The sequence below is a fragment of the Littorina saxatilis genome, linkage group LG3 (genome assembly GCF_037325665.1).
Source record: "Littorina saxatilis isolate snail1 linkage group LG3, US_GU_Lsax_2.0, whole genome shotgun sequence".
NCBI lineage: Eukaryota > Metazoa > Mollusca > Gastropoda > Littorinimorpha > Littorinidae > Littorina > Littorina saxatilis.
The window spans coordinates 77,208,650-77,235,562 of NC_090247.1; the positions used below are offsets into that span (position 1 = coordinate 77,208,650).

A 26,913-nucleotide genomic window follows, 5' to 3' on the forward strand; every position below is an offset into this window, starting at 1 on the left:
AGATGCTATGTATGTTTTTTGGGGCCTTGTCATCATACACCATCTTGCCAAATGTGGTACTGATAGACTGAATAGTGTCCAAGAAATATCCAACGTTAAAGTTTTTCGGACGGCCGGACGTCCGACTGGACGGACGGACGGACGGACGGACGGACGACTCGGGTGAGTACATAGACTCACTTTTGCTTCGCATGTGAGTCAAAAACAAGGAGAGGAGTTTATGGTGTCCCGTGTAATTCTGTAACGCTGTAATGGTTTGTTTTTTTCTCCTGAAAACCAAGTGTGACCAAATTATATACTAGCTGGGCTACAACAACTAAGTGGTGTTGTTAACATTTATAATAAATTTAGCTTCATTGTACTTTCCTTTGCTAATTTAGAGAAAGTTTTGTTTCTAGTGTTGCAGATGCTACAGTGTCCCATTGTATTTACACATGCAGTTGGGGGTGCAAGGTCTGTTCTAAAAGTCTTATTGCAATGTCATCAAGCATATCATAATCAAAAATTAATGGACATCTACTTTTTGTGTGATATAAATAGTGATGGTGTCCCAACGTTGCATCCGTAACACCAGAATACCCCCCATACTAAACATGCTGCTCCTGGTAAAAGAATTCATGGTATTCATTTTGTCATTTCAAAATCTGTTTTTACATTGTTCAAGGTATCTAAAACCTAAGTTATTGTTTTTATTTTTATTTTGACGTAATACTAAGTGTGGTAAATCAAAAGGCGTTAAACTACTCAGACATTAAGTGGTTTTTAACACATTTTTTTAAAACTTTTTAAGGACTTTAAGTGCTTAAAGGATGATGGAAGCGAATTCCAAACTGAAGTACCCGAAAAAGCAAGACTGGTCTTATACAGGTCAATTCGTGGAATCGGTGGGATCAAGTTGACCGACCCATATCTGTGGGTAGCTTTATTAAATAATGATGTAATGTAAATCGGCACTTTACCGTAATACAATTTATGCATGAAAATGGCTTTGTTTAACTTGAGATGCTTTTCCAGTGGAAGAAAGTTAAGCATTTTTAATTTCATATCTGTTGATGCATTATCCTTTACGATGAGTTTAGCCGAGCGACGATAGAGAGAGTCTAACTTTTTCAAGTGGACATCACTGCTGCCATCCCAGAGCGTCGAAACATAATTAATGTGAGGCATTACATGAGCATGGTGGAACATTTCCAGAGTCCTTCTGTCCGTAATAAATTGCTTTAAGAGGAAAACGTTCTTGGCTACTTTCTTGCAAATATGCTGTAATTGTGCCTGCCACTTGAATTCACAATCAATAATTACCCCTAAAACGCGATGTTGTTGAACTTGTTCAATTGATTGCGTACCAATAGTAAGATTTAGTTTGAGTGGAGAAATCTGAGAGAGAGAGAGAGAGAGAGAGAGAGAGAGAGAGAGAGAGAGAGAGAGGGAGGGAGAGAAAGAGGAAGAGAGAGAGAGAAAGAGAGAGAGAGAGAGAGAGAGAGAGAGAGACAGAGAGAGAGACAGAGAAACTGCTAAACAAAACAAACAAGCAAACATACACCAAAGAAACCCAAATCGACTAAATGCCAACTAAATGCTGTACATACGTGACGAAGGCGCTGTTTTTCTCTGGACAGTAGAACCCCGCTGCGGCCAGCCTGGTGACCCACACTCCAGACTTGCGGACCTTCGTGTTGTCCGCAAAGCTGGCCAGGCGGTTGTGCTCTGCGGTCAACACACTGACCTGCTCTCTGGGTCCCCCTACAATGTAGGTGGCGACTTGTTGCTTGACCCCCGGAGCAAAGCGCATGGTAGGTGCAGATGTCAGCTCTCTGAGAATGACGCTGTCCTCAGTTGTCTGCTCGTCACTGTCGCTTGCGTCCCCTGGGCTTTGTTGTTGCTTCCCTTGTCCTTTAGTGAGAATCACGAAATTCTGAAGGCTCTCTTGAAGGTAAAGACGTGTTATTTCACTTCGCCTTTCGCCTTTCGCTGTAAGACGTTTGGCGAGAAGATGCGTGGACGGTTGCCACGATTCAGGTTCACCATGGGCGGCAACTGCTTTGCAATCTGAGAGTTTCATGTACTGTGTGTCTCCTTCAGACGCTTTCATTGAATCGCCTGTCATTTCAGACTCGTTCTCCAATCGGCAGTTAACTTCTTGCCTGTGGAACTGTTCCTCTCCTTGGTTTCTCTGCTGGCTTGTGGGCAATACATCTGCTGGGTTGCTTTCTTGCACCGATTCATTGAGTTCTCCCCTGGCAGACTCTTCGTCATCTTTTGATCTTGCCACCGAACAGTCTTCGTGAAGTTCAAGACTGGGTTCATTTTCAGCATGAGAATGGATTACACAATTCTCATCGAAGGATTTGCTGACCTGTTTCTCATAGCTGTGCAGAGTGCAGTTCTCCTTCTCGTTTTGCTGACAGCAGTTCACTCTTGCTTCACGTGGTTCTGGCGGCACAAACTGACGGCGACTAAAATGACAAGTGATGTGGTTGAGAGCTTGGAGAAAGATGGAGACGCTAACCACAGGGAACTCTGGTGTGATGGACACAAACTGTGGATGACATAAAGGTTTTTCTGCCAAAATAAGACTTTCCGTTTGAGAAAGATCTCTTACCTGGACGTAAACAGCACAGCATAGTTGCTGGACATCAAGCGGAATCACGTTCAGCGCCGCGCCATGACGATAGTGGTTGCCCAATGTAACGAAAGAAAACATGTCCCCCATGTTGTTATCTAGCTGTTGGAGGGGAGAACAAAACGAACAGATCAGGTTTGAACAATGTTGTTGCACAGCCAAAGCGAGGCTGTCACAAAACAAAGAGATAATTCCCGTTGTGTTGAGTGACGATGATTGTGTGGCTTTATATTTACACTCCATCGAAACCAGCGTATATTCCCCTCCGATGCTTTCCGTGAGAACAACAAAAAATGTGGACCGTTTATCTCGTCAAGTTGTTGTTCTTACCCTGGCCTAACCCGCCCCGGTCTTTGTGGGTTTGTGTACTGGCTGTGCTATTTCTCTTGAGAACTGGTAGTTATGTCGTGATGTCAACGACTCTCCCTGTCAACCTGCAACACGGTTATCAGATAGAATTAGCTGTGAGACCGAGTAACATCGTAACAATGGGGACAAAATCAAACCGAACAATAACATCACCATAATCATCATCATCATCGTCATCGTCATCGTCATCATCATCATCATGGCCCGGTAGCTCAGTTGGTAGAGCATTGGACTTGTGATCGGAAGGTCGCAGGTTCAAATCCGGGCCGGGACGGACACGGGTCAACTTTATGTGCAGACCCAGAGACGGAAGCCATGTCCCACCCCCGTGTCACCACAATGGCACGTAAAAGACCTTGGTCATTCTGCCATAAGTGCAGGTGGCTGAATACACCTAAACACGCAGACACCTGGGTAGCGCGACTCCGTTGCTGCTAGCTTTCCACTGGGAGGAAGCGACCCGAATTTCCCAGCGATGGGACAATAAAGTAATGAAAATGAAAATGAAAAATGAAATCATCATCGGCAGCAGCAGCAGCAGCAACAACAACAACAACAACAACAACACCAACACCAACAACAACAACAACAACAACAATGACGACGACGCGTGACGACGATGACGACGACGGATGTACTGAACCGGCAGCAATAACTTTAGAAAAAGAGCAATGAGGTGACAAATTATTCATTGATTATCAAGGCTGGAGTCTTCTCCTGAGAACAGGAAGTAGAATTAAAACAAATCTTTCTCCCGATTGACGTGTCTCACATTAAAAAGTTAGACAGCATTAATTGACAAACAACCGACTGAAGCCAGGTATTTCAGTTCGAAGATCGATTTGTTTCTTGTTGTCGATCTTCCGAAGTTATTCAGTGCTCATGCAAATTCCAATACTCGATACTCAAGTTCCATGCATTATCTTGTGAATAACGGCTTTAACACTTCCTTGTCTTTTTCTTTGCTCCCCTTAGCAAGCCTTGAACTGACATAAAAACTATCTTTTTTTTTTTAAATGTCATGTCCCTTTCATTTTCAATTACACGCTGGCGTGGTCTACAATCATGTTTTCTGTCGAAATGGGGAAGGGGTGTGGGGGGGGGGGGGGGGTAGTAAAAGTACCACAGTTACAAATTTAGCACGTTAAGGGGTTTTCATATTGTTTTCCTTTGTTTAAAAGGAAACCTTATAGTGGGGGCCCCAGTTGAAACGATTGTTCAAATTTGTATACCAACATATCATTTGGTGTGCTGTTAGAAGACATCCAAAGAATGTAAATTCCAGGGGGGGGCAAGCAATTTTTGTCCTCTGGTAAATTTGGTTGCTAGGCAACGGAGTGCCTAGTCGCGAACAATGTCAAACACACAGTTTGGGCGTTTTAACACATATAAACTATAATATAAGACTGAATAAACATAATAAATCCATATTATTGGGTTCTTGTTGTCTTTTTAATGCCTTTAAGTGAAAAAATAAATAAATGGTTGAAAAATGAGCCAAAAATCATATTTTGGAACCTTCTGGTTAGGCTTTATTTGTAGGTGCTCCCAAATAGAGACAAAAGAAGGTAAATAATAAGCTTGAACTGACCAGGGAACACACCAAAGCTTTGGTGATATACAGCCCAGGTCGTCGCGATATAACCTTCGTGGTTGAAAACGACGTTAAACACCAAATAAAGAAAGAATACAGCCCAGGCAGGGGCGGATCAGTTGCTTTGTAAGGGGGGGGGGGGTGCACTTTGAATCGAAAGTGAATGTGATGGGCGCGAAGCGCCCGAATTTGCTAGGGGGGTCCGGGGGCATGCCCCCCCGGAAACATTTTTTGCCCAAAGAAGCAAAATGGTGCCATCTGGTGCCATTTGAACTCAGAAATGGTCATAGAATCAGCTTTCCACATTTAAAAAAAAAAAAAAATTTGCTGGAGGGGGGGTGCACCTGCACCCTGTGCACCCCCCCCCCTCGTCCGCCCCTGCCAGGGACCTAAATAATGTGTATATCTAACACGTTACTTAACAGTGTGTGTTGAGACTGAAGCAGTGAAGACATGGCAAGCGGCGTGAGTAAACTCATGGACTGGAGCCTGTGCATCTTTTGCCAGAAGGACACAACAGAAAAGCTGATAAATCCCACCGAAGAAAGCTACAGCACAACAGAGAGACATTTAAAAGGTTTTAAAGTTGGAGCGTTTCAGTCATCACTGAAAATAGACAAATTCAATGCTGGGTCAGGGATTGCGTCTTCGTTAGCCAAACATGGAGCTAGGTGGCACAAGAACTGCCGTGCTAACTACAACAAAAGAATGTTGGACAGAGCTGAAAAGAGACGGCATGATGAAGCTGAAAAAGATGAAGGCGAGACAGGAAAGAGATCACGCAGAGAGAGTGGGCAAGTTTCTCCACAAGAGACATGTATGTTTAACTGTGGCAAAACTGGAAATCTTTCTAGAGGTTCTACATACCAGCTTGAGTCACATATTCGGGAAGCTGCTTTGAAGATTGACCCTCAAGTTGACAACAAGTCACGTCTCACGATGTTGGGACTGGCTCACATGGCCAGACGAGGGTTTTGCACTTCACGGGTAAGCCATGATAAGATAATTCGGCCAGATTGAGCCGGTTGAAACTAGCTGAAAGGCTGCTGCAAAGGTCAAAGCCACTGTCAGACCCAATTCACCTTAACAGAGTAGCCCTTTTCAGAAACCAGAACAAGTCTACTCAGATGACCAAGAATCTGAAGCTGAAGACAGCCAAGACCAACTGTGGTTTGTTTGCAAGATTGTATGTTGGATGTCAGGCTAGAGGAGGAGACCTTGATGAATTCTTTCAGCACGAAAACCAGTCATTCCCTCCATCAATCTCAGATTCTGGAGAATTGCGCCACGGCAACAAAAGCGATCTCCTGCACTGTTTTGAGAAAACTCATGACCCAGTACTCACTGAACCACAAGTATCAGCTGTTCTCATTGATGGTGCGCAGGTGCACATTCTGAAGCCACGCCAAGCACAAACATTCCAAGAGTACAGTGATTCTGTCTGTTTAGCATATGTCCTGATGCGCCTGTCTAACGCTGATCGCGTTGACATTGTTTGGGACTGTTACCGTGACGTGAAGTCATCAGTGAGGAAGAAACGAGGCTCTGGCATGAGGAGAAGAGTGAAAGGAGACGTTGCTCTGCCACGCAACTGGCCAGAATTCCTACGAAACAGTCAAAACAAAGAAGAGCTGTTTCATCCTGTCTGAAAATCTGAAGCTCGTCAAGGAAGACGGGAAAGTGGTCATTGCAACACAAGGTGTGGACTTTGTTAGTTCTAGTGACATTAGTGAGGACCAAAGAGCCAGGCTGTCCCCCTGTTCACACGTAGAGGCTGACACCAGACTGGTTGTACACTGTTCTGACCTGGCCAGAATGAATCACACTGACGTCATGATCAGGAATTTAGACACTGATGTAGTGGTGCTTGCAACAGCTCACTACCATTCCCTCCAGCTGGAAAACCTGTGGGTTGCATTTGTGCTGGATCCCACTATCGTCTTCTGCCTATTCACGACTACGCCCAGAGAAATCAGCAGCACCTCTGATGTTTCATTCTCTGACTGGCTGCGACACTGTGTCATCTTTCTTTGGTGTCAGTAAGAAGAGATGCTGGGAAGTGTGGATGTCTGATCCAGAATTCACAGCTGTTCCTTTGGGTGCTTGCATCACCGGACAAGTTCAGCCAGATTGAGCGCTTTGTCTCGTTGATGGTCGACAAGACCAGTGTTTCCGACAAGGTGAACGATGCCAGAAAACACCTGTTCACGAAGAAAGGGCGCATGCTGGAAAACACCCCACCCACTCAAGCTGCTCTTCTTGAACACACGAAAAGAGCGATCCTGCATGCACTCATCTGAAAGGAAGCTCTCATTCCGCAGCCAGAGATTCCAGATCCTGCAAGCTGGGGCTGGGAAGAAGTTGATGGAACTTATTCGCCTGTTTGGACATCACTTCCAGATGCATCTATTCTAAGATCTGCTCTGAACTAGTAAAATGCAGCTGCAAAAAAGGTTGTAGAGGTCCGTGTAGCTGTGCCACAGCGGGTGTCCCCTGCACTGCTCTTTGCTTCTGTGATGGCAAATGCCAGCGTAACTGAAAGACTGAATTCATGAACCGGTTATGTGAGTAAATCGCTATGGATATAGAAGAAACTATGTTTACAGGTTTCTTTTTCAAACTCGGGCATTATGCATGAAATGCATTTCTTTGTTAACAAATAGTAGAAATACAGCTTCGTGTACAGTATTTGTAAATAGGAGGGCCTCTACAACCTTGTTGAGAATGTATCTGTAGACAATTGACCGGACAGTATGTTTTACATCAGTATGTAGTGTCGTAGTGTCATCTGTCTTTGCTTTAAAATAAAGCAGAATCATGAACCCATTCCAAAAAGATAGCAACTAGCAAGAATATATTTGTCATTTGCATAATTTTAATAGTCAATGTGCAAGCTTGCGATTGTTACTAGACGGTACCGTTCTTGAAAAGAAAACCGATTCATTTGTATATAATTATAAAACGTCAATAGCCAGTGCAGGGGCGGATCACATCATGGGGGTTTCCAAATTTCTTAAAGGGACAATTCGACGACGCGAAGCGTTTAGTTGTGGGCGCGAAAATAGAGCAATCTGGTGCAATCTGAGCCAAGAAACTTCCCCTAATACACCTTCAAAAAGTAAATTTAAGAAGACAAATTAGATTACCAATAAAAGGAAAATTGACCGTAGATCTGGTGCAACCTGAGCCAGCAAATTACCCAACTACCTTCCGAAACCGTCATTTAGAAGACAAAGGCCAGCTCCTAGGGGGGCCCGGGGGCATGCCCCCCCGGAAAATGTTGATAAAAATCAAGGAAAATGGAGGAATCTGGTGCAATTTGAGCCTTCAGTTTCTCTTTATTTTTAAATGGTTTTTTTTTTAATCCTTTTTTTTTTTTTAGGCTGCAGGGGGGGGGGGGGGTCCGGAAACCCCCCCTGGATCCGCCCCTGCAGTGTGTTTATTGTCCTGATGTTAGAAACATGGTACAGGCAAACATAAATGTTAATTCAAAGGTAAACTAAACTCTTAGTTACAAAGAACTGGTGTTTTGAATGTTCACCTTCTGCAAAAGTGCGTGTTGAGGGTATGCTTACTAAACAGGTCATATTTTCGTTCATAGATCATTTAGAACTTGCCCCTCCCTCGCATTTGGATCCTGAGAGATGTCTTTATGTTGTATAAAGTATCATGTTGGTATACCAATCCGAACAATTCAGCCCCTATTCTGCAGCTAGTCCTAGCACTATTACTTTTAATGTGACAATGTCTTAGAAATATCACTTTTACTTTTGATCCATGTTTGTTTGTGTTTCATGCTTGAAATTGAAATTGAAATGTTGATACAAATTTGACGTTTTTCTCTCTCAATTAACCAGCAATTTGGTTTATTTGTGTCTTCTATATTATTCCTCTATCACTCTTGTCCAGATGTGATCATTTGATTGTTGATTTGTGTACATTTTCACAATAGAATCTTATACATTTTATCAGTAATATGGTAGTTTAAAAACAAATTCTGATACCAGATTCTCAAGTATATTATCTTGGAAATTACCACGTAGAGTCCTATATTACTTGTAATTCCTGGCCTCGGCATTCCTTGAACTTACAGAAGAGTTGACTTTACTTTAAAAAAAAGAAAAAAAGTGTATCAATACAGCCTCAGTTAATTCAAGCAGGTGTTGGGCCTTTCAGTTGACAAGTTACAGTTCAATAGAAGCTAGAAAAGAGCAGACCATGCTCGACACTTACTCGCTGCATCACATGACGCCAAACCACTGCCAGTGCATATGGTGATTGCTTGAAGCTTTTAGCATGGAACTGTTCAGCCGTAGGGAAGATATTCCGCTATAGTTTTTTAGCTGCTCAGTTTTTCGACAGACAAGCGAGACTGAGTTGAAGTAACGCTCCAACAACTTGTCAACTTAGCAGTGTAACACAGAGTAATCATTATTGTCCGAGAGCTGACTGAAAATCAGCATTTATACTTACACTGAGTGGCGGCCACCACGCACGTTCCTTCTCAGATCTGACCAAAGAGGGAACCGGACAGAGCGGAGGTTTTCCCCAACAGGCACGTTCCTCAAGTTCTCAGAGCTGACCAAAGAGGGAACCGGACAGAGCGGAGGTTTTCCCCCAACATGCACGATCGACGTTGGAGCTACAAGTCAGAAAGACACGGAAAAGATGTGAATTTAGTTACACGCATTTCTTTGGTCACATGGTCTCATATCGGGAAAATCGATTCACATGTAATCATCATGTTTAAAAATAGCTTTGAGCTTGACCGCAACACTTCATTCAAAAACAAGACGTCTTTTGCATGACGTAACTTGATGTACACTAACTTTGGTTTCTTAGTGAACAACCGAACGTGAGTCAGTACTCGAAAAACTTCTTGCCGGAGAGGAGATACATGTTTTGCTGTACAGTGCAGTGATCACGAAAAAAGAAGAAGAAAAAAATACCGTATAAAAATGTGAAGGAATGAAGCGGGAGCAGAGTGATAGGATGGTGACACGGAGTCACCATTCTTTGGACTTGACTGGCAGGTATAAGCCTTGTGAGCTGAAATGTGTTTCATACTGCATGACTGCATGTCAGTGAACAAAACGGAATCACTGATTTCAGCCTTCTTCCAAAGTCCACAAAGACCATTTTTGCCACTCAATTTTGGGTTGAAGAGAGTCAAACCAGCGACGACCCCCCAACAAAAATTAAACAAATGGGCGGGGCTGCTTGTTTTTAAAAATTACTATCATGCCTTCAGTGTCAGTTGCAATTGCATGAATGCGTAACTCGAGTTAGGTGACCGATTGAATTACAACTACATTGTCGGGCTTCCATTTACATCTTCTCGGTTGTCATGGTCGATGGACGCCCTCCCTAAGTCCACCAACCTCGAAGTTTCACTGAAATGGAAGCCTATTGATATAGGCCTAATGTATAATAATTAATTAGTAAATGGCTTAGTAAATATCAGTGAGTAATATTGATAATTCCTAGTGATATTAGTAAATATCAGTGATAATCATTAATATCACAGTAAAGTTAGTATTTTGTTTACATTTTTATTTTACATGGCACTAAAATGCCGTCATATCGGAGATCACCAAAGTTATAACAGGATTGGGATTTCCCCTGATACTATTAATAGATATTTTTGCCTTGGCGTATTCGTCTTTTCACTGCGGCTATCCAGAACAAAGCAATACTCTCTCTAATGTGGTCGAGAATGTTGACAATCATGGTATATTTTTCGTCCTGTTTATCTTCCTAAACACAAAAATCAGTATTCACTCGATGAAATGACCAGATGAATGCCGTGATGGTATTGCCTCGTGGGAAACTGAACATGTTGAAACTCAGCCAAAGGGCTTAGCTTTATTCACTGAGCCGTCAAGCCGTTGGCTCACCAGGCTACGGAACAGAAATGGGCCTCTTTGCTTCAGGGTGTAGCTTCGGTACTTTCAAGGGGTGAGCCTCAGACGAAAGGGCTTTTAGAGAAAATGCGCCCCACAGCCCCATCCCCATCTCTTTCTTAGCCCAAAGACAACGTGACATTGATCACACTCGACGGCAGTGATCAAAACGGTAAACTGACCGAATCGGATCTCAGTTTGTGAGTATTTGCAAAATGCATCGTCTAAAAGTATATTTAAGTACGAAACACGTGTTACGTTGAAGAAATCAATGCTGGAAAATACACGAGAGGTTTTAAAAAGTTAAGTTTAGTAGTTTGCGAGGCGCAAGACTTTACTTTTCTTGTACATTGACATAAACTTAGTAAACTCTCTTTTGTCTCTTTCTCTGTCTGTCTGTCTGTCCCTCTTTCTCCAAGTTAAACCGCGGGGTAATGTTAGAATAACAAAGGATCATTGACTAAATGTAGAAGCACCATCCTCCCCCCTTCCCCCCCCCCTCCCCCCCCCCCCCCCTCCCCCCCCCCCCCCCTCCCCAGCGGCTTCTTTGATGTCTTATGACTGATTAGGTGATTATTTTATTGTTTTCAGTGAAAAGTTGAAAAAGGAAAAAAAGCATGGCGAACAGAAGTTGGAGACTGATCTTTCATCTGACGATTGTTGTTATTTTGTTCTACTGCATGAAGGTATTTTTGTGATTTTATTAGTATTTGGGTAGCAGCGTTTTCCTGAGGTGTCCTTTTTGACCGAGACTAAAACTGTTCGGCTGAAATTGATTTATGACAGAATACTGACCCTTTCAAAAGTGAGCCTGAAGCTCTGTAATAGTTTCGTTTTTGTTTTACGTTTATTAGTTAACCAGATATTTCAGGAAGCTCGGAAGACTGGCACGCATATCCAAAAGTGACTGTATAAATATAAAAACCTACGAGGCTACGTATCATTTTTGGGCCTTTGCGCATGTAGTTTGTGGGACTACGGCTTGTTACTCAGACAGGGAAGCAAAAACACAGTGGCTGAAACAGGCATGGGAATTCTCCTTTCCGAGAAAAGCTACACATTTCACAGTAAAAAAAAAGGTAATCTTGAACGTTAGTGTGTTAAATTAATTCATAGCTCAGAATCAAGTGGCATTCTTTACTTATTTTTATACAGGTCCCTGTAGTGTAAGCAAGCTAAAGAACATTTGTCATGAAATTAATTGTCGGATTGAGCTCCAAACTTAAGCATAATTAATTAATTTGGTTGTTTGATCGACGAAAATGACGCAAGAATGGCTACGTTGTCAACCAAGGGACATCACTAACTTGGATTTGCCTTCCCCTGTTGTCGCTTATGATCATTCTTTCTTTGACGCATGTAAACAATATGCATTCCGAGCATTCGTACAGTTCATTCCGTGACTCCAAAGGGATCTAAAATGACTTGTTATGCTTACAAGCGAAGGTTCTGCAAATTTGGAGGCTTAAATGCCTCTGAATTCTGAGCTATGAATTTAACACACTGACGTTCAAGATTACCAATATTCCTCTTCCGAGAAAAAGAAAATTGAGAGAGAAAAAAATTGAGGAACCAAAACAAACAAAAACTGATCTGCCTAGTAGTAGTATGACCAATGTCCTCCCTAAAACCGTCCCTTCTTTCAGTGAGATTCCGCCTGCTTGAGTCACTTTTACAAACAAAGAGTAAGTGTGTTCAAATAACATTAATTCAGTCGAAGTATTAAAATGATCGTTGGTTACTGGCAATACAAAACATGTTCTAAATGTGGTCAGTTTTTTTGCTGTGTAAGATTCATGAAATATACTCCCAGAATGCGCCAGATTGCACAGATTTTTAAGATTCTAGAAAAAGTCTGGGGGACTCCCCTAGTTTTCAGAGATTTTTCTTTCAATCAATTCCCATGCCTGCATGCAATATAGTACTAGTAGTAGACGATGTTCGGAAATTACTGTCAGGAATTTGAAACGCTGTGGTAGAGTAAGAGTAAGAGTAAGAGCCCCTTTTACTGATGCGAGGCGAAGAAACTTACCACGCTGCTAGTCGGCTTTAACCTGCCATCCCCACAAACAACGCACAATATATATATGATTTGTTGCCGCAAGGATCGTCGCCCAGCAGTGATTTAATTGCTGACTATGTAGGTGTTTTGAACGTAGTCACGACATATGAGTTTGGCTTCAGATTACTGAGTTTAGAAAAACACACTGTCACACATGCTTAGGGATCCCTGCCAGTGATCGCCAAGCAATTGACAGTGAATCGTGGCTACGATGTGCATATTTTCAGAAGAAAAGGGTATAATAGTGAGCGCACACTACATAACAAACATATAATGCATACAAATCTAATTAGTTGTTCATCGCGATGGCATGTTAAAGCCAGTCAGCAAGAGTAGTTGCTTTGCCTTGCTTTGAAAAGCTTGCATCAGTAAAACTAAAAGGGGCTTTTACAGAATTACTGTAAATTGTCACCTAAATCTAAACAACGAAGTGACTGTGGTAAGATGAACAAGAACACCCATGCACCAATTTTGCGCTAAAGTAAGGGGTGGGCGTTTACTAGTCCTGTACCCTGTGCAGAATCTGTTCCTCTTAAAAAATAGCGGTAGTTGATCACTTGTTACGAGAATGATCGCACAAGCAGGATTTGTTTCTGTGCAAAAACTGTCTATGACCCTCTCTTTCTCTGTGACACAGACGCTTTCGTGTGTGCAAGTGCCCCGCAAGAATGGAACATGGAAACTAACCACAACAATCGCTTTGTGTCATAGTTTAAGAACAAATGCTCATATATCGCAAATGGCAATGATGACGTAAGATATGTTCCGTATAAATATAATATCCAGTGTTACGAGCAGCGTAACATTGAGCAAATGTGTGAACTCAACAATATGTCTGCATTGCAGCATCTTGTCATTATTCACTCAAATGAGATCTCTGTATTTTGTGAAGAGGATTAGAATATGCTAGAAACTTCTTTCTTTTTGCACCTTTGGAACAAATGTAGGGGATTTGTGTTTGCAAGGAACTATACCTACACACAGTTTTTGACCCAAAGTAGGGTTTGGGTTTGCTCAATACTTGGCGTTTACAAGGTAGTTTACGGTACTCTACCCCACCTGGCGTTTACAAGGTAGTTTACAGTACTCTACCCCACCTGGCGTTTACAAGGTAGTTTACAGTACTCTGCCCCACCGCTTAAATATCCTGGCTGAGTTATATCCGGAAGTCGTCTATTCCTGTGATCAGGCTTTTGGCAGCTTACCCGAGTTCATTAGGAACTCTGACAGCGAGGAAACTTAAAAAACAACACATCTTTTTGTGGCATCTGTTTGATCATATTGATTCATAATAGATGTACTGTGTTTACTTTTGAACTTGGAACCTGAACATCCAAAATGATTGGAGAACAACATTGAGAGATCGCTAATTTATCCAAATTTGAGTTGAACCAGAATTTTAGTTGTTGGTAATGCCTAACCATTACCAAAGTAGTTTTCTCTTGAGCAAAATGAAGTGGTATGAGTATTTACTGACATCCCCGCTCTTCTGGGGTCACACACACACAGTACAGGTATAGACTAGCTTATGTTTGTTAATTATTTTTTAACTGTAAATTAGACATGCGTAATATAAAACATCGAACATAAATTGTTTCAGAAAGTTGATGGTTTGCCACCGGGGGTAAAAAAACATACAGATTCAACCGAACCTGTGCCAGATTCGGACAAGGACCCTGACGTCCCTGTGTCAGCACAAGCGGCGGGTGGAGGAGACAAGGCTAATGACAATGCTGCCAAACAAGATGGAAATGCCGCCAGTGGGGACGAGGCTGGTGGGGCTTGTGGTGGCCGAGATGAACCTGAAGCTCACGCCGCTAATCCCCTTGATTCTCCCTGGGTGCGACATGGGCAAGAGAGACAAAGACGACATCATTTTCTTAATCAGACTCGACAACCAAACCAAGACACTCAAGTGAGTACGACTATGACAGTGGATGTAACCAAACAATATGTTATTTGTAAGCTTGACCAAAATGAGACATTTGACACAGATCAAGACAGTCAGCACAAGATACAGAGGTCTTGTTCATCAGGTTTTGGTGCGCGAGGACTGGCTGAAGACTTTCTGTGTTCATTGTTGACGTCTAGGCCAACAGATTGACTAAATGTTTTGATCGCTCAGCAAAATTCACTGGTCCTGTGGTAGTAGCGGTATGACTACAACAAAAATTCTCTCTCTCCCCCACCCCCACTTGCCTCCCCACCTGTACTTACACTCAGTACTGAGCTTCTAAGGTAATTCACAAGTACAGAGCGCTAAGTACGCGCCAGACACGGGATAAAGTTAGCGCGGGACAGTGCATTCACATATAATCTCCGGCCCTCTTGACCTCAGTGCTGACTCCTATAATAAGACTCAAATGAATGCAATGTGAGTGCAAGTGCTTGCTTTTGTGCATCCGGTTGGATAAGAAAAAGACAAAATGACGCACTTTTTGTGTAAACAAACAGGTTTGTAAACCCAACAATATTCTGATTTAGCACCCTGCAAGCTTCATCGTCACACTTCCTGAATCTCAGAATCTTCACTCTTCTTTTAGCTTATGACATAACTTCGCCGGCACGGTCAATATCTGGAGTAAGCCGTCGACCCCTTCATATTCAATTGCTGTTTGAATAAATATACATGTTCTAGCTACAGATTCAAAGTTAATCAAAACTTTCGTTTCCTCATTTGAGCAGTTACCTCCCATGCTGCTATCTTCCGCCATGTTTCTGTGAGAAAATGAGGTGTCGACAGAAGTGAATGGAAATCCGAGGCGTAAAAGGCCATTTAGTCAACAAACAGAATTTAAGGAATGTCATCCCGCGCTTGGCCCACCTCGCGACCAGGGCCTGGCACGCAATATTCTTACCCGCGATAACTGTCCCGTAATAAGTGTGCTGACTGTTAATTAGGCATTAATTAACAGCTATTGTGTTTTCAGCGTAGCAATAGGGTCCGATATTTAGACGAGACTGGCTGAAAATACAATAGCGATTATATAGCTGTTCTGACCTTGATTTGTTGTTCCAAACTTACAAAATGACAGTTTTTGCGTCGATGCGTTGATCTCAGGTTTTGATAGCAGACGCCGTTTCTTATGCGCATTAGTTTTGCGCAGGCGCCACACTGACTTTGGAAAAAACCTCGATTTGACAACACAGCTGTTAAACAGCTTTTTATTAGTTCATTCGTATACAACAAAAAGAAGTTTGAGTTTTTTTAATTTTGAACAAGACTACTTATGAAGAAGACCAAAACACAACATCAACGGAAAACTAGAAACAACTGAAGAACTAGGATGCAACAAGGGGAGGAGAAGAGAACAGCTAATCCGTACAACGCGAGCAGATGACAGCGAATTTTTCAGTTTGGGTGAATGGCATTTATACTTGTCTCGTCATGAAGCGAATTTTTCAACCTCAGTTATAAACGACTACATGAATGTTAGTGCCATGGGTTGTACATCAATACTTCAGAGGGAAAGTGGGGTATTTAGTGTGGAGTTACGAGATAAGAAAAAACGAATGCAAAAGTTTGTGTCAGTCGGCAACTGAGCTCACACAGACACACAAAAACGGCTGTTCCGTTTTACTCCCCTGTTTGTACTACATCTTTCGACTTTTGGCATTTTGTGGTGTTTAGGGACAGAAAATAATTGGTTTAGTCCTGTTTCATCGGGAAGTTAGCAGAAAAGGATATGCTATCGACATTTGTAAAGCTGAAAAACATTCCCGAGAAGAATTTCAAGTTGTCAGTGTATGCTGTTGTCGATTGAAACATCGTGTGGTACAGATGGGTAAACCGGAACCATGCGTCTTTGTTATTGCCAATATGCTTTTGGATGTTGGCAAAAATGGCCGACTTCCGTAGCATTATGCTTTGATGATCGGAAAAGGGATGTGTGAGACCATCCAATCACAGCCCCCGAATTCCCCCACGTGTCCATCAGAATAGCTATATTGAAACATGTTACACATAAATTGTTTCAGGTAGTACAAGAGTTGCCCCCTGAAGTCAATCCTCACACAAACTCCACGCTGCTAGTAGTAGCAGACACCGGCCAAGTTCCTGATGCCTCACAAGCAGAACAGACTGGACATGTCAGTACACTTGGTACACCCGATGACAACACCAGTGAGGGGACGCAATCTGGTGGTGCTTGTGGCGGTGCTCATGTTGACGGGGTTTCTCCCCTTGATCCTCCTTGGCCGCGACATGCCAATGCTGAAGTGAGTATACAATTATGCCTACTGTGTGTGTGTGTGTGTGAGAGAGAGAAAGAGAGATATGTCCTTCTCTGGGGGTATGCAGTGCACTTCAACTTAATTTGTTTATTTACAAAGATAATCCTCAAAATGTGGGTAATGGGAAGGTTCTGTTGTGTTTGAGGATTACATGAAGTCTCATGCAAAAAAGCCCAATAGTTTTAGAGATATAAACAATTTTGTGAGACTCCATGACCCAGACCTGGGAACCCATATGATTTCGCCCTATTTTGTACGCATGATTTTCTAGAATACGATCAGTTGGGGAAAAATATGACGAGAAAAATTCCTAGGCTACTTTTCTTCACAAGCGCATCTCGAAGCCATCCAATATTTTGACACATGATTACAGTTTTCGTCAGTAAACACTGAAAAAAGGATTTGTTTTAAATGTATTGGTAAACTTAATTAACGGTGTGACGGACGCGTGTGAAGCATGTTTGAATCGTGGATGTTCAAATGCTGCGTGGAGTATGCTAATTTTTCCTGAAAATACACCAATTTTGTTTGAGAATACTCAAGTGCAAAACAGGGGTTCCCAGGTCTTATGACCCAGGAAGCACGTTGAATGTTAAGAAAGTACATATGTACCTTTGATCCCCCTCATACATGTATTTCAAGGTAACTGCTATGACAACAAGAAAAAAGTCGCATGACGCAAAATTAATACATTTAATCAATCTGTCGACCTCACCAAATATAATTGAACTTACCGCATTTTTTCACTTAGACAACACTCAATTACATACCCCGCGACCTCGCCAACATGTTCGCTCACAGAAAGTGACAAGCTAAATAGTGCAGTAGTGTAAAGTGCTTCACAGGAAAGTGCGCTTTTCTCTACTCTTAAGAGTCTTATTACTTTTCAAAGCTTGTTTTGTATCCAAACCTAACGTAACATACCTATATCAGGAGATGATACAAAATAAGATGAAATCATTTTTGTAGCGATTACTAATATTTTAAATTTTATTTGAATTTTGCGTTTTTTAATGACCAAACTCATTAATTAGTTATTAAGCTTCTAAGCTGAAATGCAATCCCATAGTCTGAGCTTCGTCAATGATTGTGTGACCAAAATTTAGATCAATTTGATGGCGTGACAGTGCCGCCTCAAGTTTCACAAAAAGCCAGATATGACGTCATCAAAGACATAAAACTTATTTTAAAAAAATGAAGAAAACATCTGGGAATATCATTTTCAGGAACTCTCATGTGAAGTTTCATGAAGATCGGTCCAGTAGTTTTCTCTGAATCGCTCTGCACACACACACAGACACATACACCACCACCCTCGTCTCGATTTCCCGTCTATGTTAAAACTTGACTAAATGTAAAACAGATAATGCTTTACAGCAGCCTTTTTCAATTGAAACTGCACTCAACTGTTGTGAATGGGAGATCATCAAGCCTTCTAAGTCCAGATATGTTTGTCATGCATACAGTTTTTAATTTAAACAGTGTATTGTATGTAAATTTATACCATGTTCTTACTTCATTTTATGTATTAACATGTAGCATTAGTTTTCTTTATTTGTTTCTTCTTTAGCCATTTTAGACTAGTCCCTCTTTAGGGCGAGGGCCAGATGTAAAAAAGCACATCACTGCTTACTCTATTAAGAATGGTTCTTGTTAGTTTCACAGTTTTCCGTCCAAAACTGTTGCAGAGCTCTGGTGCAGCTGTGGTTGAAGCTGAAGCTGAGACCACCATCCCTGTGGGGGCGACAGCTGCAACCTTGCCTCAGGTAGGCTGAGTCTTATCATAAATGATGAACATTGTAGTGATATCTAGGTACTCTTCGGAGAAACACTCAGGTAGGCTTGAGCAAAGAGTTTACCTGCATTTTGTGAATTCCAACCTAGACAAGGTATTGATATTTTGCTCATGCATTTTAGAACTTCAGCTCTCTCTGTTGTTGTTTTTGTGTTTGTATTCTTTTGTATAATGGATAAGGTCAGTGTTACAAAAAACAAACAAATAAAAAAAGTATATTTTTGCACTAGCAAACTTGTGTTTTGATCTGTGATGTGGTAAGTTGCCAGTGATGATTAAGCAATACTGTGTGCATTGAAAGCCAAATAGTACTGCTAAGAATGAGGGGGGGGGTGTGTGTGTGTGTGTCTGATATAGTCATATCATACATCCCTTTTGGCACAAACAGAAATCTGAGACAATCAGGACTGAAAAAAAGAGAGCTGAGGTCAATTTACAGATGTTGTGAACAGAAAATGTGAGGGTGTTAGACGGGCGCATTGGCCGAGTGGATTAGACATCGGCCTCCTATGCGGAAGGTTGCTGGTTCACATCCCGGCCGCGCCTGGTGGATTAAGGGTAGAGATTTTTTAGATCTCCAAGGTCAACTTATGTGCTGACCTGCTCGTGCCTTATCCCCCTTTGTGTGTACACGCATGACCAAGACCCTGTAATCCACGCCATCTGGTGGCTTATAGAAACACCAAAATACCCAGCATGCTTCCCCCGAAAGCGGCGCACGGCTGCCTGAATAGCAGGGTAAAAATGGTCATACACGTAAAAACACATGTGCAAAAACATGAGTGAACGTGGGAGTTTCAGCCCATGAGCGAAGAAGAAAAAGAAAAAAGGGTATTCCAATTGGAGGCGTCTTAAAACAGGGAGGGGGGTACAAGTCTTAATAGTGGGATTCTACTGAGGTGAATTGTTGTTGACAGGTGGCAACACAACATCGGCCAGTTCACCATCAGCCCGACTATGCAAGGGCTCTTGGTTTACATGTTCGTGGTACTGTCTGGGTGACACCGGACACTAACGTCAGTGATGACGACACTGGAACTGGCCATGACCTTACGGATAACATTCACATGAGACCGGGATACCAGCTCCACAATCCTAACCTCACTGACACCAACTTGGACGACATTGACCTGGCCAGACAGCATGCTCGGAGAGCTGGTACGTTACTAGTAGTAGTAGAGAGCTGGTACGTTGCTAGTAGTAGTAGAGAGCTGGTACGTTGCTAGGGTGATAGGGTGGAGTGGAAGGGGGGAAAAGGCCAGGAAGCATGCATAAATGAGACGCCAAGACAGAGGTTGCGATAACGTGACTTTTATTTATTGTTCACCAGAAAACAGTGTAGTTCCTTCCTCAATATACAGCCGCACACAACTTGTCGGAACTTAAATTACGATCTCGGTCGAAAGTCATTTCGCTGATATAAACCCAGCTCTAAAACGTTTGTTCAACTGAACACACACACAAAGTCTCTCTAAACAATCCTCGAATCCCTCCTTCGCCAAAATACAGTTATAATGGCCCAAACTACACCACTTGCATTGATTATTACAGAAACACAAACATCGTTCAACTACAACTAAAACATCACAATCCAAGATACGCACAGCTGACACGTCTTCACACTTCGAAATCACACCGGGTACTCTTCTAGCCCACGCTATTATTCTGACTCACGCGCGCACCCGTTCAAACAATCAACCAATCAGACACCAGCCTCCATACACACCTACAATTAGCTACAACACACAATAATCCTAGCGGGAGACACAACTTGGGTCAGGGGAAGATAATAGACAGGGAGTAAAAGAGAGGGACAACAGTACATGAAATCGCCACACAGCTCAGGGGTCGACACTAACTTATTTGGCCTGGGGCCACACTGGCCCCAGAGATGGAAATTGCTGGGGCGGAAAACAAAAATCTGGGGCCCATTCTCAGTATTCACGTGCGGCAATGCATTGTCTGTTTTTCTTCATCGTACTGAAGCCAGGGAAATTCTTTCAACCATTTGACATTGAAATTACGACAGTGCTTCGCGCTTTTGGCTGCATCGGTCTCCTTTTTTTCGTTTCTCTCCACCCTGTTCTTCATCTTCATTTCCATGTCTTTTTACACCAGGGATGTGTCGCCACATTTTGCGTTTGGCATTTGAAAGCGATACTTATCTCTCACGCTAAAGAGCGCAATCTGAGAGTTATTTCCCTTGCGGCATTGTCCTTCGACGATTTCAATGTTTGTTTTTCTTGACGCGGCATTGATCGTAACGCAAATTTCAGTGACGACTTTGACTGGCGATTTTTAGTGATTGGCTCTGGCATTAGAATGTTCTTTTTGTCATTGTTGGAATTTATCCTGGGGCGGAGTGGGCCCCAAGCTTCGGCAATGTTTGGGGCGGAACACAAAACTCTGGGGCGTTCCGCCCCCCGCCCCCGCTAGTGTCGAACCCTGCAGCTACACTAGTAGTAGTAGAGAGCTGGTACGTTGCTAGTAGTAGTTGCTAACGAAATGACTTGTCTTTGTGATGAAGTACACAACACCAGACTGGTGTGTATGATTTGAGTTTTGAACTTAATATTATCGCCCAAAAGTGAACATGGTGTCTTTTCTTTTCCAAACTATGTGAGCGCTCGGTTTGTGTGTGTGTGTGAATTGTGCGCACATGTTTCTGTGTGTGTACGTACCACCATCTCTCAGTTCTCAGGTAGGTTTTCAAGTAAAAAGCATCCACAGGTAAAATGCTACAGGATGGAAAGGCAAGGGAGGTAACTGTGTAAAAACCTCTGATTTGTCTCAGCCTTTTTTCTTTCATTCTTGTGAATGTTTTGGCTGACAGACAATTGTGTTTCCAGGGTTAGGGTTAGGGTTAGACAGACTAAAAGGGCTGACAGACAATTGTGTTTCCAGGTCAGTCCGGGTCTCTGCTGGTCCTGGTGTTTACCTGCGTGGTGCTGGTGCTGAACGGTCGCCCCGTCCGAGGGAGAGCGGCTGTCCGAGGCCCGTTGCTACAACACTCCCACAATGGACATCACATCGAGTTACCACCCTCGTGGCTCCTCGTTAGCTTGCTTCTCGCTGTCATCCTTTTTCTGAATCTTGTCATGTAGAGCTAGACACAAACAAAAAAAAGAATGTAAACCTGCTAAGACTTATAGTTAAATGTGTCAGCAAATTATTCCGAGGGGATTGGTGAGGTAACCTTTTACGTTTAACTATTTTCACGATCCACACAATGCAACACAAAAGTATGTTTGGTGTTCCAAATTTTATTCACTAAAATTACTAAATGAAAAGATATCTTCGGTTTACTTCCAAAATGCAAAAAGTAACTTTCCTGCTTACTCTTTTGGAAGGCCTGATACTGGAGCTGGCATATCACATCCTGTGGGTTGTACATAAGTATCCTCGCTTCCTGTGATCTGCGTACTGTGTTTTGATACTATATTATATGCAGATGATACAACCATTATAGCAGAATCCCCAGAAGCATTACAAGACTCGCTAAATGTGTTGTCCGAATACTGCGATCTGTGGAGTTTGCGGGTGAACGCCAAAAAAACCGAAAATAGTTGTTTTTTCAAGAGGTAAAATAAGAAAATTGCCATTATTTAAATACAAAGATGAATTAGTTGAGGTCGTGTTTGGTTTTCAATATTTGGGTCTATTTTTTAATTATAATAATAAGTTTAATAAATCACAAAAGTTGTTATATGATAAGGCCTCTCGAGCAATGTTTAGCTTGTTAAAGAAGTGTAGAAAATTGTCGTTGTCCATAGATATTCAAATTGAATTGTTTGATAGAATAGTTGCACCGATTATGTTATATGGCTGTGAAGTATGGGGACCAAATTTGGTAAATTTAGCAACAAAATTACAGCTACGTTTTTATAAGATTATTTTGAAATTGAGAAAGTCGACCCCAACGTGTATGGTATTAGGCGAATTAGGCAAATTTCCACTAGATGTCCTCGTAAAAAATAGAATATTTAGTTTTTGGTTTAAATTGGTGGATTGTAATAATAGTAATAAGTTTTCAAATGTATTGTACCGTTTTCTGCATCGCCTCTATGTAAATAACATATATGAAGCACCCTATTTCAAACATGTTGAAACAACTTTAAATGCTCTTGGTCTTAGTGGTTTTTGGCATGACCAGTTTAATTTACGATGTTCCGAAAAATGGTTTAAATTGAAAACGTTGCAATGCCTAAAAAATCAATATATACAATCGTGGTTTTCAGAATTAAATGAAAAAGAAACTTGTTTGAATTATAGATTGTTTAAAGATACATTTATATTTGAAAATTATTTGAACATTTTACCCAATAACCTAGCACTCTCTTTTTTACGCTTTAGAACATTAAATCATAAATTGCCAATACAGAAAGGCCGAATTAACACATTCTTTCGTTATGTGGTATATTTAACATTCGGCCTTTCTGTATTGGCAATTTATGATTTAATGTTCTAAAGCGTAAAAAAGAGAGTTAAATGCCAGTCTGGAGAACTCGGAGATGAATTTCATTATATATTTCAGTGTCATTTTTTTGAAAATGTGAGGAAAAGGTTGTTACCATTGTATTTTCGTAGAAATTCAAATGCAGTCAAATTTAAACATTTATTTGAATTAACAAAGAAACGAAAGTTATTGCATTTAATATATTTTATGAAGAGTATTTTGAAAGAGTTCTGATTATTTGATCACGTTTTTTTCTTCTTATTAAAACAAAAAAAAACACAGAAACATATACTTTCCTGTAAAAAAAAAAAAAAAAAAAATATGATTACAATTATTTTGTTATGAATTAAGCTTGATTTATTTTCGGTTAATTAGAAGTGTTGTGTCTCATTATTACATATATCTTTTTTGTCGTGTTTATTGCAATTTTTATTTATTTTATTCATGTAACCCTAGGTTTTTTTTTAAACAAATATTGACTTGACTTGACTTGATACTTATTATGATGGATGTAGCTCGCTGTGGGAATTCCGGAAAGAAATATAAAATGTTTTATGTAAGACTGTGATTTAAAGACAGGAATTCTAAAAAAATTTAAATTATAGTCAAACAAAATTTATTTTTAAATGATATTTATTTAAATTATATTTACTTCTGTACTTAACTAGACTATTTATTTTTGCTTGAAAGATCCCACAGCATCAAGGACTCGGTAAGCACTGAAGTCCTGCATGTTTGATATTTAAGGCGTACAATAATATCTATCACACATGACTGTGATGTGTGTGTCTGCTATATTTTCTGAGCGATGGTTTGTTGTAAAGTCACGTACTGTCAGTCATGGAAGTTAAGAATAATCACATTTTTAATAACCCACCAGCCTCTCGATCCCCCATCCCCCACCCATTTAAGACTTGCTCCTTTCAAGGCCTTGCTTTTCCATATTTTCTGTCCATTTTAAGACTACCTCCATTTTAAGACTACATCCATTTTAAGACTACATCCATTTTAAGACTACCTCCATTTTAAGACTACATCCATTTTAAGACTACCTCCATTTTAAGACTACATCCATTTTAAGACTACATCCATTTTAAGACTACATCCATTTTAAGACTACATCCATTTTAAGACTACATCCATTTTAAGATCCGTTGTAGAGCGAAAGGAATTTTTCCCCTCTGTGACTCTTGTGTAAAAACTGTTGTTTTTTCCAGCTTGCCTATTCTGTTTTAAATGTTTTGTTAATGTGTTTAGATTGACGTTGTGCTCTCTGTTTTAAATGTTTTGTTAATGTGTTTAGATTGACGTTGTGCTCTCTGTTTTAAATGTTTTGTTGCTTTTTTCTCTTTTTTTCTCCATTGTTTTAAGGGGTGAGGGATGATTTTAATTTATTGACCTTGTATCATTTTTTCCCAAGGATTTTGTGCAATTGTATTTTTAACTTTACTGTTACCTTTTTTCATTACAAAACAAAAGGTGGACATAACCGTTGTAAATTTACCCCCATTTTATGACTCCTTCCGGTATAAGACGAGAATTTTTCAAATTTGTTGGAGGTCTTAAAAGGGGGTTCCTCTGTATACATGTTGCCCCCAGTTCAGGCCAGTGTCACCTGTGATGCTCCCCAGCATGTCGTAAGAGGCGACTAACGGATTCTGTTTCTCCTTTTACCCTTGTTAAGTGTTTCTTGTATAGAATATAGTCAATTTTTGTAAAGATTTTAGTCAAGCAGTATGTAAGAAATGTTAAGTCCTTTGTACTGGAAACTTGCATTCTCCCAGTAAGGTAATATATTGTACTACGTTGCAAGCCCCTGGAGCAAATTTTTGATTAGTGCTTTTGTGAACAAGAAACAATTGACAAGTGGCTCTATCCCCTCTCCCCCCTTTACCCGTCGCGATATAACCTTCGTGGTTGAAAACGACGTTAAACACCAAAAGAAAGTGTCACCTGTGGTACAACTCACATTGGTTTAGTATTTCCAACTCTTTCTTATTTTGAATTGATTTTTGTTAGAACTGTATCATGTGCCTCAGAATTTAAAAAAACCAAAACTATAGTACTAAGTCTTCTATCCTGTATTTTTTCCATGCCTTGTAATGAAACTGAGTAAGTGATGTTAAGTCTGTTTTACCATATAAATTACTACCTATATGTACGTGAATGTTCATGTACTTTTTTCCAGTCACACCACCCTCTCTCTCTCTCTCTCTCTCTCTCTCTCTCTCTCTCTCTCTCTCTCTCTCTCTCTCTCTCTCTCTCTCTCTCTCTCTCTCTCTCTCTCTCTCTCTCTCTCTTTTTTTCTACGTTAATATCCGTGTAAATATGTGATTAGATTAGTCCCCTCTCTGGGCGAGGGCTGGTTGAAAAAAAGCTCGTTGTATTGCTTATGCCACAACCCTCGAAAAATAAAATTTGATTTGATTTGATTTGATCTCTCTCTCTGGTATGTGAGAATAGAATGGTTAATGTCAAAATCTGAATAAAAGAAGAATGAATGTAAACTTATGTATGTGTTCATCTGTTTTATTACAGTGTGCATGGGTGGGATTCGATTACGGCCTCTTTTTTGCCTATTTTTTGTGTGTGGTTGGGTTGAGGTTGGTTCGTCTGAGAACACGGCGTGTGACCGACGTTTCTCTCTTTATTGTTGTGTGGTTGGATTGAGGTTGGTTCGTCTGAGAACACGGTGTGTGACCGACGTTTCTCGTGTTGAAGAGTACTTGCTGTATTTGGGTCCGCCTTCGTTTTTATATTTAGTCAAGTTTTGACTAAATATTTTAACATCGAGGGGGAATCGAAACGAGGGTCGTGGTGTATGTGTGCGTGTGTGCGTGCGTGTGTGCGTGCGTGCGTGCGTGTGGAGCGATTCAGACCAAACTACTGGACCGATCTTTATGAAATTTGACATGAGAGTTCCTGGGTATGATATCCCCGAACGTTTTTTTCATTTTTTTGATAAATGTCTTTGATGACGTCATATCCGGCTTTTCGTGAAAGTTGAGGCGGCACTGTCACGCCCTCATTTTTCAACCAAATTGGTTGAAATTTTGGTCAAGTAATCTTCGACGAAGCCCGGACTTCGGTATTGCATTTCAGCTTGGTGGCTTAAAAATTAATTAATGACTTTGGTCATTAAAAATCTGAAAATTGTAACAAAAAAATAAAAATTTATAAAACGATCCAAATTTACGTTTATCTTATTCTCCATCATTTGCTGATTCCAAAAACATATAAATATGTTATATTCGGATTAAAAACAAGCTCTGAAAATTAAATATATAAAAATTATTATCAAAATTAAATTGTCGAAATCAATTTAAAAACACTTTCATCTTATTCCTTGTCGGTTCCTGATTCCAAAAACATATAGATATGATATGTTTGGATTAAAAACACGCTCAGAAAGTTAAAACAAAGAGAGGTACAGAAAAGCGTGCTATCCTTCTTAGCGCAACTACTACCCCGCTCTTCTTGTCAATTTCACTGCCTTTGCCATGAGCGGTGGACTGACGATGCTACGAGTATACGGTCTTGCTGAAAAATGGCATTGCGTTCAGTTTCATTCTGTGAGTTCGACAGCTACTTGACTAAATATTGTATTTTCGCCTTACGCGACTTGTTCTTCATTGATCTCAAACCTGCATGCAAGAAGCACGTGAATAGAGTTGTGAATAGAGTTGTGAATGGAGTTGTGAATAGAGTTGTGAATAGAGTTGTGAATAGAGTTGTGAATGGAGTTGTGAATAGAGTTGTGAATAGAGTTGTGAATAGAGTTGTGAATAGAGTTGTGAATGGAGTTGTGAATGGAGTTGTGAATAGAGTTGTGAATGGAGTTGTGAATAGAGTTGTGAATAGAGTTGTGAATAGAGTTG

The 26,913-nt window shown here is 41.0% G+C and overlaps 2 protein-coding genes and 1 long non-coding RNA gene across 3 annotated transcripts in view; 1 reads left to right on the top strand and 2 right to left on the bottom strand.

The window, feature by feature from the left end:
- LOC138963305 (uncharacterized) overlaps window positions 1-9,241 on the bottom strand; it is a 30,707-nt gene extending 21,466 nt beyond the window's left edge. Inside the window, exons 1-2 of the mRNA XM_070335367.1 lie at window positions 9,060-9,241; window positions 1,590-3,057 (exon numbers count right to left, since the gene is read on the bottom strand). Of these exons, the coding sequence (XP_070191468.1) occupies window positions 1,590-2,866 (1,277 nt within the window). The 5' untranslated portion in view covers window positions 2,867-3,057; window positions 9,060-9,241. The remainder of the gene's footprint in view (window positions 1-1,589; window positions 3,058-9,059) is intronic.
- LOC138963308 (uncharacterized) overlaps window positions 1-26,913 on the bottom strand; it is a 304,793-nt gene that overhangs the window by 21,466 nt on the left and 256,414 nt on the right. The window lies entirely within an intron of this gene.
- LOC138963301 (uncharacterized) lies at window positions 11,098-25,739 on the top strand. The gene is made up of 6 exons (XM_070335364.1): window positions 11,098-11,175; window positions 14,152-14,466; window positions 16,530-16,769; window positions 18,473-18,550; window positions 19,497-19,737; window positions 21,484-25,739. Exons 1-6 carry the CDS (start codon window positions 11,107-11,109, stop codon window positions 21,681-21,683), a joined length of 1,143 nt encoding a protein of 380 aa, XP_070191465.1. The 5' UTR covers window positions 11,098-11,106; the 3' UTR covers window positions 21,684-25,739.

Coding starts and splice junctions, on each gene's coding strand:
- LOC138963301 (XM_070335364.1), top strand. CDS start 11,107: ATGGCGAACAGAAGTTGGAGACTGATCTTTCATCTGACGATTGTTGTT. Junction 11,176..14,151: donor TTTTGTTCTACTGCATGAAG/GTATTTTTGTGA, acceptor AAATTGTTTCAG/AAAGTTGATGGTTTGCCACC. Junction 19,738..21,483: donor ACAGCATGCTCGGAGAGCTG/GTACGTTACTAG, acceptor TTGTGTTTCCAG/GTCAGTCCGGGTCTCTGCTG.